General features: G+C 41.1%; 1 protein-coding gene across 1 annotated transcript in view; it reads left to right on the plus strand.

Annotated features, from left to right (window-relative positions):
• Positions 1–2,198: 2,198 nt before the first annotated feature.
• TRPM1 (transient receptor potential cation channel subfamily M member 1) overlaps positions 2,199–12,221 on the plus strand; it is a 64,700-nt gene continuing 54,677 nt past the window's right edge. Inside the window, 6 exon segments of the mRNA XM_028495284.2 lie at positions 2,199–2,235; positions 2,238–2,325; positions 5,239–5,434; positions 7,992–8,205; positions 8,833–8,957; positions 10,085–10,256. Coding sequence (XP_028351085.1) covers positions 2,199–2,235; positions 2,238–2,325; positions 5,239–5,434; positions 7,992–8,205; positions 8,833–8,957; positions 10,085–10,256 — 832 coding nt within the window.

Consider the following 12,221-nt stretch of genomic DNA (forward strand, 5'->3'; position numbering starts at 1 on the left):
TCTTCATTTGTTTGGTCTGGTGGGTTTTTACCTTGCTCCTTCATCTGCTGTGTATTTCTCTATCTTCTCATTTTGCTTAACTTACTGTGTTTGGGATTTCCTTTTCGCAGGCTGCAGGTTTGTAGTTCCTGTTGTTTTTGGCGTCTGCCCCCAGTGGGTAAGTTTGGCTCAGTGGTTTGTGTAGGTTTCCTTGTGGAGGGGACTTGTGCCTGTGTTCTGGTGGATGAGGCTGGATCTTGTCTTTCTGGTGGGCAGGACTGCGTCCGGTGGTGTGTTTTGGGGTGTCTGTGAACTTATTATGATTTTAGGCTGCCTTTCCGCTAATGGGTGGGGTTGTGTTCCTGTCTTGCTAGTTGCTTGGTATAGTGTACCCATCACTGTAGCTTGCTGGTTGTTGAGTGGAGCTGGGCCTTAGCGTTGAGATGGAGATCTCTGGGAGAGCTTTCGCTGTTTGATATTACATGGGGCTGGGAGGTCTCTGGTGGACCAATGTCCTGAACTCGGCTCTCCCACCTCAGAGGCTCAGGCCTGACACTTGGCTGGAGCACCAAGACCCTGTCAGCCACTTGGCTCAGAAGAAAAGGGAGAAAAAGAAAGAAAGGGGGGGAGAGAGAGAGAGAGAGAGAAAGAAAAGAAAGAAAGAAAGAAAGAGAGAGAGAGAGAAAGAGAAAGAAAGAAAGAAAAGAAAAAAAAGAAAGTTATTAAAATACAAAATAAAAAAATATTATTAAGAATAAAAAAATTAAAAAGTATTTTAAAAAAGAAAGAAAGAAGAGAGCAACCTAACCAAAAAATAAATCCACCAATGATAACAAGTGTTAAAAACTATACTAAAAAAATAAAAACAAAACCAAAAACACCAGACAGACAGAACCCTAGGACAAATGGTAAAAACAAAGCTATACAGACAAAATCACACAAAGAAGCATACACATACACACTCATAAAAAGAGAAAAAGGAAAAAATATATATATATTTTAAAAAAAGGAAGAGGGCAACCAAATCAATAAAATCTACCAATGATAATAAGCTTTAAATACTAAACTAAAATAAACATAAAACCAGAAACAAATTAGATGCAGAAAGCAAACCCCAAGTCTACAGTTGCTCCCAAAGTGCACTGCCTCAATTTTGGGATGATTTTTTGTCTATTCAGCTATTCCAGAGATGCAGGGTACATCAAGTTGATTGTGGAGATTTAATCCGCTGCTCCTGAGGCTGCTGGGAGAAATTTCCCTTTCTCTTCTTTGTTCGCACAGCTCCTGGGGTTCAGCTTTGGATTTGGCCCTGCCTCTGCGTGTAGGTCACCTGAGGGCATCTTTTGGGAAGTCGGAGGTCTTCTGCCAGTGTTCAGTAGGTGTTCTATAGGAGTTGTTCCACATGTAGATGTACTTTTGATGTATTTGTGGGGAGGAAGGTGATCTCCACCTCTTACTCCTCCGCCATCTTGAAGGTCCCTCTGCTGATATTATCAGTGTTGGGTGGGGATGAAGTGACAATCGGCCAAAATCTGAACCATCTTTGCCAGGTTTGGGGTTTCTGTAGAGAAGTTACCTCTACCAGGTCTGACTGCCATAGCACAAGAAAATAGTGTAGTCATTCCTCCTAGTGTAGAATCTACTTCAGAAGAAGATGTTTAAGGGGTCAGTGGTGCCTTGCTGTCTCCCCGGAGGCAGCCCTTCAACAGTTGCGGCAGTCAGAGCACCACCCCGAGGTGGGGTACATCGAGCCCTCCTGCAGCTCTCGGATCCCACCTCCAATAATTTTAATTCTAAAAATAACATTCAGTGAATCTGAGCACCAGTTAGATAAATTTCTTGTAAAATGACTATGGTGTGTGGGGATCCTGAGAGTCTGGAGAAGATGGGGTCTTGAGAGCAAATCAAAGACCTAACCAGAGACTGGTCGACTTTGTCAGCTTCTCCGGTAACTCACGTCCACACCAGGCTCCGTGGGGCACTGGCTTACTCCAAGGGCATCATCGTTCTCCCTTTGCAGACTCTGACTAGCATACAAAGCCCAGGTTGTAGCCCTATGGAAACCATGAATACATACTTCTGAGCCATTTCTCTTAAAAGAAACCAGAGCTAAGATCCTGAAAGACTTGTGTCCACCATTCTTGGACATGTCTATTCAGGTTTTGGACAGACTTCCTGTTACTATTCACTTTATAAAAGCAAAAGAATGAACTCTGAGGATGGCTTGGGAATATCTTGGTCTAATTTCCACTTTTTTCTCTTCCAGGGACAGAAATCTTGGATAGAAAAAACCTTTTGCAAACGAGAATGTATCTTTGTAATTCCCAGCACTAAAGATCCTAACAGGTAAATTGGAAGCCATAATTAAGACATTTTTCAAATTTGCACTTCTCTGCCAGTTGCCAGCAACTATTCTGGTGTTTGGGGGAGGGAGAGAAGAAGTCAAGGACAGCTAGAACTTATGCCCCACGTGAGTCATTAACCAGGGAGTCACCTGGGCTATAAGTTACTCTGAAAAGATACAGACAGTCTCAGGGGAGAAGCACTGTCCTCCACTCACTCATGTGAGTTTTCACAAGCAGATGGGCCCACACTTTCCTCTTAGACCTAGTGAGATCAAGGAGCTGAGGGCTTTAGACAGATTTCCAGGGTATCTTCTGGCCTCTTTGTTAGAGTTCCTAATGTTATAACACACTGGGAAGAGAAGGGCAAACTAAACCTGAAAGAAAGAAAAGGGAGGAAATAATAGAAAATAGAATGGGAGTTAATGAAATAGAAAATCTTAAAACGATAGAGAAAAATCAGTGAAATCAAAAGCTGGTTCTTGGAAAACAGCCACAAAATTGACAAAACTTTAGCTAGATTGATGAAGAAAAAGAGAAGACTTAAAATATTAGAATCAGAAATGAAGAGACGTTACTACCAATCTTACAGAAATAGAAATGAGTATAAAGGAACACTATGACCTGTATACCAATGACAATAAGATAACTTAGATGAAATGGAAAAATTCCTAGAAAGACACAAACTGCTAAAATGATTCAAGAAGAAATACATAATCTGAAGAAACCTATAAGAAGTGAAGAGGCAGGATTAGTCATCAAAAATTACCTACAAAGAAAAGCTTAGGTCCAGAGGGCTTCACAGCTGAATTTTACCAAATATTTAAAGAAGAATTGATACCAATTCTTCACAAGCTCTTTCAAAAAACAGAAGATGAGAGAGCACTTCCCAACTCATTTTATGAGGCCAGTACTACCTTGATATTAAAACCAGACAAAGACAGCACAAGAAAGGGCAACTACAGATTAATATCCCTTGTGAATATGGATGCAGAAATCTTGAACAAATACTATCAAACCAAATCCAGCAACATATAAAAAGAATTACACATCATAACCAACTGGGATTTATCTCAGGAATGCAAGGTTTTTTTCACAGCAGAAAATCAATTAATGTAATACATCACATTCATAGAATAATAAACAAAAATCACATGATCATCTCAACTGACACCAAGAAAGTGTTTGACAAAATCCAACACCTTTTTATGATTTTTTTAAAAACCAGAAAACTAGGACTAGAAGAGAACTTTCTCAACCTGATAAAGGGCTTCTATGAAAAATCCATGGCTAACATCATACTTGGTGGTGAAAGATCAGATGCTTGCCCCTGACATCAGAGACAAGACAAGGATGTTCACTCTTACCACTTCTATTAAAATTTTACTAGAGGTTCTAACCAAGGCAATTAGGTAAGAGAAAGAAATAAAAGGCACCCGTATTGGAAAGGAAGAAGTAAAACTATCTCTATTGGCAGATGACATAATCTTGTATACAGAAAATCCTAAGGAATCACTGAAAAACTATAACTACTAAAGAAGTTCAGCAAGTTTGCAGCATACAAAATCAATATACAAAAATCATATATATTTCTATAAGCTTGCAATGAACAATATGAAAATGAAACTAACAGAGCAATTCCATACACAATGGTATCAAAAAGAATTAGACAGTTAGGGATAAACTTAACAAAAGAATTACAACATTTATATCTGAGGGGCTTCTCTGGTGGTCCAGTGGTTAGGACTCACTGCCATGGGCCCAGGCCCAATCCCTGGTTGGGGAACTAAGATCCCACAAGCCTCATGGCACGACCCCCCCCAAAAATAACAAAACTTATATCTGAAAAGTATAAAACATTGTTGAAAGAAATTAATGACGATCTAAATAATTGGGAAAACATTCCATGTTCATGGATTGGAAGACTTAACATAGTTAAGATGGCACTATTCCCAAAATGACCTACAGATTCAAAGCAATCTCTATCAGAATTCCAGCTGATTTCTTTCTAGAAATTGACAAGCTGATTGATATGGAATTTCAAGGGACACAGAATAGCCAAAATAATCTAATAAAAAAAGAACAAAGTAGGACTCACTTTACCTGATTTCAAAACTTACTACAGACCTACGCTAATCAAAGTAGTATGGTACTGGAGTAAGAGTAGACATACAGATCAATGGAATAGAACTGAGAGTCCAGAAAGAAACCCATTCATCTATAACCAATTGATATTTCAGCAAGGTTGCCTAAACCAATGGGGAAAGATTAGTCTCTTCATCAAATGGTGCTGAAACACCTGGACATCAAAGGAATGGATTTAAGTCCCTACCTCACACGATATATAAAAATTAACTCAAAATCTATCAAGTGTCAGATGTAAGAGCTAAAACTATAAAACTCTTGAACAAAAACATAGGAGTAAATCTTCATGACCTTGGATTTGGCAAATGAGTCTTTGAAATGACACCAAAAGTATGAGCAGCAAAAGCAGCAAAACAAATATACTTTCAACGTTACTTGTGTAGAGAAATGTTTTACATTTCTCTAGCAACGGAATAATTCAATAATATTGAAAAATCATTGCAGGTCAGCTCTGCATTGGGGAGCGTGATTGTCCTTTGTCACTGCATATTCAGTGATTGATGGCCATAGTCATGTTGTCAAGACACCAAAAAGACTAAAAATGTGTTCAATAGGGAAGGGCAACCATCCATTGTGTTTAGAATAGTCTGGTATTTATACTTTTCTGGTATGGAAATAGATATGCATTGATTATCTGGAAAAGGACATCATAAGGGGTATTTCTGTTTCCAGTAAAGCTGGATAAGGAAGGTGTTAGGCTGCTTCTGTTCAGGTTAACTCATCTTAAGGAGGAAAATGTTATAGAAAGATTGAGCTTTGCCTTTGTTTTCAGGTGTTGCTGTGGCCAGCTCACCAACCAGCATATCCCCCCTCTGCCGAGTGTAACAGCCAGCAAAAATGGAGAGGAGAACAAGCAGGTGGAGACTCAGCCCGAGAAATGGTCTGTTGGCAAACACACCCAGAGCTACCCAACAGATTCCTATGGGATTCTCGAATTCCAGGGTGGCGGATACTCCAATAAAGCCATGGTAAGAGGGGCTTGGGGAAAGGATGCCACTGAGCCGCAGCTTCCCTCAGAGGCCTAGCCTCCCAGCCTCCCAGACTGCAGAAACCTGGGTCTTCTTTCAAAGGTGTGGCTCTATCTTCCTAGAGTTTTCAATGCAAAGACAAGAAGTATATCCACACACTCGAGTTTTTAGCCATGAGATTTGGAAACTGGGCACTACGATAAAGAACACGCAGTATGCTTTAAATCCGTACCAAGATTGTGAATTCACACATCACAGTCCAGCCCCACTCTACAAAGATACCACACCATCTCCACTGATGACAGACGAATTATGTTATTTGTTTTTTAGGGTTGTTTGGGGCTTTGTTTTGTTTTTCCTCACAGTGGACATTTACCACCCCCCTTACATGGGTTAGGAGTTTCTAGAAATATTTCCCTCTGAAGTCCACACACAGCCTCTCTGGGCTTGCATTCAGCTGGCCCAAGAAGACGGAGGCCTTTCACATTTGCATGTAAACAGGGAATGCCCTCTGCCTTTCTGATGAGCCCTGCAAAGAGGGGAGGCGTCAGCACTGTGATCCCTTTCAGCTCATTCTGAATAATGCTCTCACGTGCCCAGTGAGACCATTTTTGCAATTTCATTCTATTTCACCGGCCCAACATCAATTGCTCAAATAAAATTCAGTTGTGCTCCAAAGACCACAACATAAGGTCTTCCGGAAGGGCACCCTGCCTACTGGCCTGGACACAAAGAGGCTGTTCACAGGGGGCCAAGGCATCTGCTCATTAACCTCTTCTTCACCTTGAGGGGAAGGTCCAGCCCCGAGGTTGGCTGTTGATCCTCATTCCCAGTATCCACTCCCTCCTCATCGTCCTGGCCAACTTCTGGAGCCACATTCTAGCTGAGCCAGCTATGGAATTTAAAAAAAAAAATTTTATTGGAGTATAGTTGATTTACAATGTTGTGTTAGTTTCTGCTGTACAGAAAAGTGAATCAGTTATACATAGACATATATCCACTCTTTTTTAGATTCTTTTCCCATATAGTCATTAGAGTGTTGAGTAGAGTTCCCTGTGCTATACAGTAGGTCCTTATTATCAATAGTTATCTATTTTTATATAGTAGTGTGTGTATGTAAATCCCAATCTTCCAATTTATCCCTCCCCTGCCTTTCCCCCCTGGTAGCCATAAGTTTGTTTTCTACACCTGTGACTCTATTTCTGTAAATAAGTTCATTTGTACCATTTTTTTTTAGAATTCACATATAAGTGATGTCATATGATATTTGTCTTTCTCTGTCTGACTTAGTTCACGCAGTATGATAATCTCTAGGTCCATCCATGTTGCTGCAAATGGCATTTTTTCATTCTTTTTTATGGCTGAGTAATATTCCATGTATGTATATGCATGTGTGTGTGTGTGTGTGTGTTTGTGTACCACATCTTCTTTATTCATTAATCTGTTCACAGCAGACAGGTTGTTTCCATGTCTTGGCTACTGTAAATAGTGCTGCAATGAACTTTGGGGTGCATGTATCTTTCCAGCTTTGGAATTGATGCCTTCAAGATTAGGGTTGCCATTGGATAAGGTGAACAGTATTTATTCTATTTTGGAACATGTTTGACTTTTGATTGCATCTAAAGTGTATATAATTTCAGGTAATTCTGAACTGTGATTTACCTGTGGATTGGGATATAGCCCAACAATGACTAATTGTTAAGAAGCTTTACCTAAAAGTACATAAATTCATAAGTTGCTCTAAATTTTTTGTAAACCTGGCGGGTATATTTCCTAGAAGTTTCAAAAGAGCAAAAAGTATCCAGAGATAAAATCAAACAGGAGTAATTTCTGTGTTCCTAAGAATGCTAGACACATTGTAGAAGTATTTCAAATTTGTTTAGAACTATAAATGGTCTTTGCTTTCAAATTTCAAAATGTGTTTCCTTTAAACTCCAGTTTTATTTTCTACAAATTTGTTAATTTGGAGACATTTGCGCATATATACATGTGTGTGATTGCACATAATTTTTAATGAACTCATTAAATAACTAAAATAAATCTTTGCTAATATTACTATATTTCATTATTGGAAATTTTCAGGTTTCCTTTTACTCTCAGTATTAACTATTGTCATTATAGAAGTTCTGATACCATGAAAATTAGCTGGGAACTTTGATGAAATAAATCATCCTAAGGCAATGAAAAAAAAAAAAGATTAAGGTTGCTAGGTAAACTACAAGACCCCCAGATATATTTGAACTTCAGATAAACAACGGATGATTTTTTAGTATAAATGCATTCCAAATATTGCAGGAGCCATAATTATACTAAAACATTTTTCATTGTTCATATAAAATTCAAGTTTACCTGTGCATTCTCTATTTTTATTTGCTATATCTGGGAACCCTCCAGGGTTCCCTTCCATCGTTTGGCCACAGACTCACACAGAGGGCCCAGAACCCCATGGGAGAGAAAGCCAGGTGGCTGTTGCTTGGACAGGAACAGTAGCCTTGTTCCCCGTGACACAAGAGTCAAATCGAAGAACGAGTGTTGAGGGTCACACCCTCTTTTGCAGTATATACGGGTCTCCTATGACACGAAGCCAGATTCACTGCTTCATCTCATGGTGAGAGACTGGCAGCTGGAGCTCCCCAAGCTCTTAATATCCGTGCATGGAGGCCTCCAGAACTTTGAGATGCAGCCCAAGCTGAAGCAGGTCTTTGGGAAAGGTCTGATCAAGGCTGCTGTGACCACTGGGGCCTGGATCTTCACTGGGGGCGTCAGCACAGGTAAGTGCAGGCTGTATCCCTGCTGCAAATGTACAAACCCAGAGCTCATCGTGGTTCCCAAAGAGCCTTTGGCTAATTATGATTAAAAAAACAGAAGATACTGCATTCTGATAATATTTATGGCAGAATGAAATCTTTATTCGGTAGCTCGTTTTTTATTCTGGTATGATCATGATAATGGTTAACATTTCTGGCACCTACTACGTGTCATTCCTTGAAGTGAGCCCTGTACTAGCCTCATTTTCACTGAGGCCCCTGACAATCCTTTCCCGATCACATGAGGGAGGACACTGAGGCCCAGAGAGGTTGAGGAACATGGCAGGCCGTCTGATTCTCAACTTTAGCTGAATGCAGCCAAGGCCTGCCAAAGAGACCCCTCGTACTTCCATCCTTAGGTCTTGGAAACTTGTAAAGACAATTCCTGCACAGTTGCTTTGGTTTTTGTTTTTGTTTTCCCTTTTCTAGGAGCTAATGCAGGATGGCTAGCTATTATGAGCTCAGACTTTCAGTGTCTTAACCCTGTTCTGTAGGAAATGGAGTGGTTCAGAGCTGGGGTCCCTGAAGTTCACGAATAGTGTTTTGATGGGAGGTAAGGGGCCTACAGACACGACTTATGGCCTCTCACAGGTGTCATCAGCCATGTGGGGGATGCCTTGAAAGACCACTCCTCCAAGTCCAGAGGCCGGGTTTGTGCTATAGGAATTGCTCCTTGGGGCATCGTGGAGAATAAAGAAGATCTGGTTGGAAGGGATGTAAGTATTTTCTCCCCAGAAATGGGCAATTTTCAAAAATCAAAGTCTTTGTTTTAATGTCATTGTAGATTTCACCTGCAGGTGTAGGAGATAATAAAGCAAGGTCCCATATAGCCTTTATTCTTCCCCCAAAAGTAAGAACTTGCAAAACTACGATACAAGATCAAAACTAGGATAATTGATATCAATCTAGTCAAGATGCAGAACATTTACTAGGAGCCCTCCTGTTGCCCTTTTCATTCATTCGTTTGTTTTTTTATTGAAGTAGAGTTGATTTACAATGTTGTGTTAATTTCTGCTGTACAGCAAAGTGATTCAGCTGCATATATATGCATCTATATGTATATATACACATATATATACACACGTATACATTGTATACGTGTGTATATATATATATTATATATATATACACACACACATTGTTTTTTTTCATATACTTTTCCATTATGGTTTATCATAGGACATTGAATATACTTCCCTGTGCTATACTGTAAGAACTTGTTGTTTCATGTTGCCCTTCAATATCCATACCCAATTCCCTCCTGCTTCCGCTCCTGCCTTAACCCCGGGAACCACTCATCTGCCCTTCATCCTACAGTTGTATCATTTCAAGAATGTTATGTAAATGGGATTGTACAGTATGTAACCTTTGAGGGCTGGCTTTTTACTTGCCACTTAATTCTCTGGAGATCCATCCAAATGGTTGCATGTATCAATAGTTTACTCCTTTTTATTGTTGAGTGGGGTCCCACCGTATGGATGTACCATTTATCTGTTGAAGGCTATCTGGGTTGTTTCCAGTTTGGCTACTGCAAATAAAGCTGCGATAAACTTTTGGGTACAGAATTTTGTATTAATGTAAGTTTTCCTCTCTCTGCAATAAGTGCCCGGGAGTGTACTTGCTGGGTCTTCATGATCTGTTGGGTTGTCATGATCTAAAATAATTTTTTCTAATTTGATATAAAAATTTACCAAAAAAATCCTTCAATAGAGAGGCTAGGGAAGCGAGAGTAGGTTGAAGTGCACAGTTAGGTGAAGCTGTTGCTCCACATCCATATATTCTTGCTTCCCCTGTCTTACTGTCCAAGTTTTGCAGCTCTGACTTGTGCTGTGCATTTCGTCAGGTGACACGGGTGTACCAGACCATGTCCAACCCCCTGAGTAAGCTCTCTGTGCTCAACAACTCACACACGCACTTCATCCTGGCTGACAATGGCACCCTGGGCAAGTACGGTGCCGAGGTGATGCTGAGAAGGCAGCTGGAGAAGCACATCTCTCTGCAGAAGATCAACACAAGTAAGTTCTGGCCACGGCCACTGGGCTGCCGCTGCTGCCCTGAAAACCAGGCTGGAAGAGAGAGCACCCGAGGGTATTTAGAGCCTTCACCTTGACTCTTCTTAGACCATCAGGAGCTGACTTAGCAAGACCCTTTCCCTTAGCCACCTACCAAATCACTGAGCTGCGCTGTGATGCTTTGTCTCAAGTTCACGAGGAGAGTGGACCCGAGAAACAGCCCCACAGCCGTTTTCACGGTGGTGGCATCTCCTGCCACATTGCCAGGGGTTCTCATTCCTTGTAATGATTATAGTTAGTTTTAAAATTTTTATTGGAGTATAGCTGATTTATAATGAATGCTGTGTTAATTTCTTCTGTACAGCAAAGTGACTGAGTTATACATATATATATTCTTTTTCACATTCTTTCCATTATGTTTTATGCCAGGATATCGAAAATAGTTCCCTATGCTATACTGTAGGACCTTGTTGTTTATCCATCCTATTGATAATGGTTTGCCTCTGCTAATCCCAAACTTTTTAAATGTCCGAACAGGAAACACATTTGTCACTCAAAGACTTAGTATGATTCCTTCTATCAGCTACATGCTCTGAGTTCATTAAATTAAATATCTCAGTAGCTCTGGGTCTCTCACCAGAGATGGGCCAGATGGGAAAGCCTCTGGAGAGGCCTGCAAGAGCTGGTTGCTCCCAACAGGGCGCCCCCCTCCATGCTGGTCCAGGGGGCACACCCTGCAGGGGAGCTGCCGCTGTCAGGAGGATGCTGATGTCAAGCTAGAGAGAAAGGAATGGACCTCAGTCAGATGAAACGATCATAACAACTGGTTAGAATTAAAATAACTGGTGTCATCTCTTGGAGCATGTTCATAACTCAGTGATTCTTACTGTCAAGCAATTGCTGAATGATCTTAAAGAGTATTTTGTTGTAACCATTACTGGTAAGATTGCGAAAGACAGTCTAGGCCTGGGAAATGGTCATTTTAAAGCATAATTAAAGGGTCTGTGAGACTGCCACGTGGTTAGAATTACGGTCTGCCATGAGAAGTGGTGGGTTTCTGAGTATCAGCTCCCTGGCTGATGGTTCTCACATCTTCGCTGTCTTGGCCGTGTGCGCGTTCACACCGACCAGCCTCCCCTGGCCGTGTGACCTGTGGGCTTCCCTTTGTCATCCTTTGCCTAGGGTTCTGAGTGGGGCAGGGACAGCAAAGGGGTGCTCAGTTGTCACCTCCCACGGCACGGAGTTTCAGGGGTCCAGCCTAAACCACGAAGAACCAGTTCTCCTCTGTTTCTAGAAAAGAAGGTGATTTGGCCACTGGAGTCCCGAAGATCTCAAATGTCAAGCCTTGCTGGGGTTGGAAATCTCAAGGGCAGGGTCCGTGTCATCTTGGTCTATTTCTCCAGCATCTCTTGGCCAGGCGCTTGCCTGGCACAAAGCAGACCGTTAACGCATAGCTGCTGAAATGAACCTAACTGAGATTATTCTGGTAGGAGATGGCAAAGTTGTTCAAAATATTTAAGAGCTCCTGACTGTAGAAATGCATCGTGGAAGCAAACCAGAAACTCTGAATTTCCCCACCTGAAATTCTTAGACCTTCTCCTAACTGTGCTGGCAGATTTTATCCAAAGGCCTTCAGAATTGTGAGACCAAGGACACATCTCCTATTCACCATCTATTAACGTTGATCAAATAACTCCCATCACAACTAATGGACACCTGGTAAAACATGCTCAGAATATAATCTGTTTTAGCCAGTTTGGGGTAAAATTGTGAAGTAGGCAAATTTGTCTTGATGCCAAAATATTGGCTCTCTGTACACCAATGCCGAAATGAGATATGGAAAGAGAGTTTTGGAGGAGAATTGAAAGAGTAGCTTTATTCTTTGCCAAGCACAGAGGAAACACAGCAGGCTAGTGCCTCAAGAACTGTGCCCCCTTCCTGGGGAACAGGGAGAGGTTTTATAGCCTA

This window comes from Physeter macrocephalus, chromosome 11 (assembly GCF_002837175.3).
Source record: "Physeter macrocephalus isolate SW-GA chromosome 11, ASM283717v5, whole genome shotgun sequence".
Classification (NCBI taxonomy): domain Eukaryota; kingdom Metazoa; phylum Chordata; class Mammalia; order Artiodactyla; family Physeteridae; genus Physeter; species Physeter macrocephalus.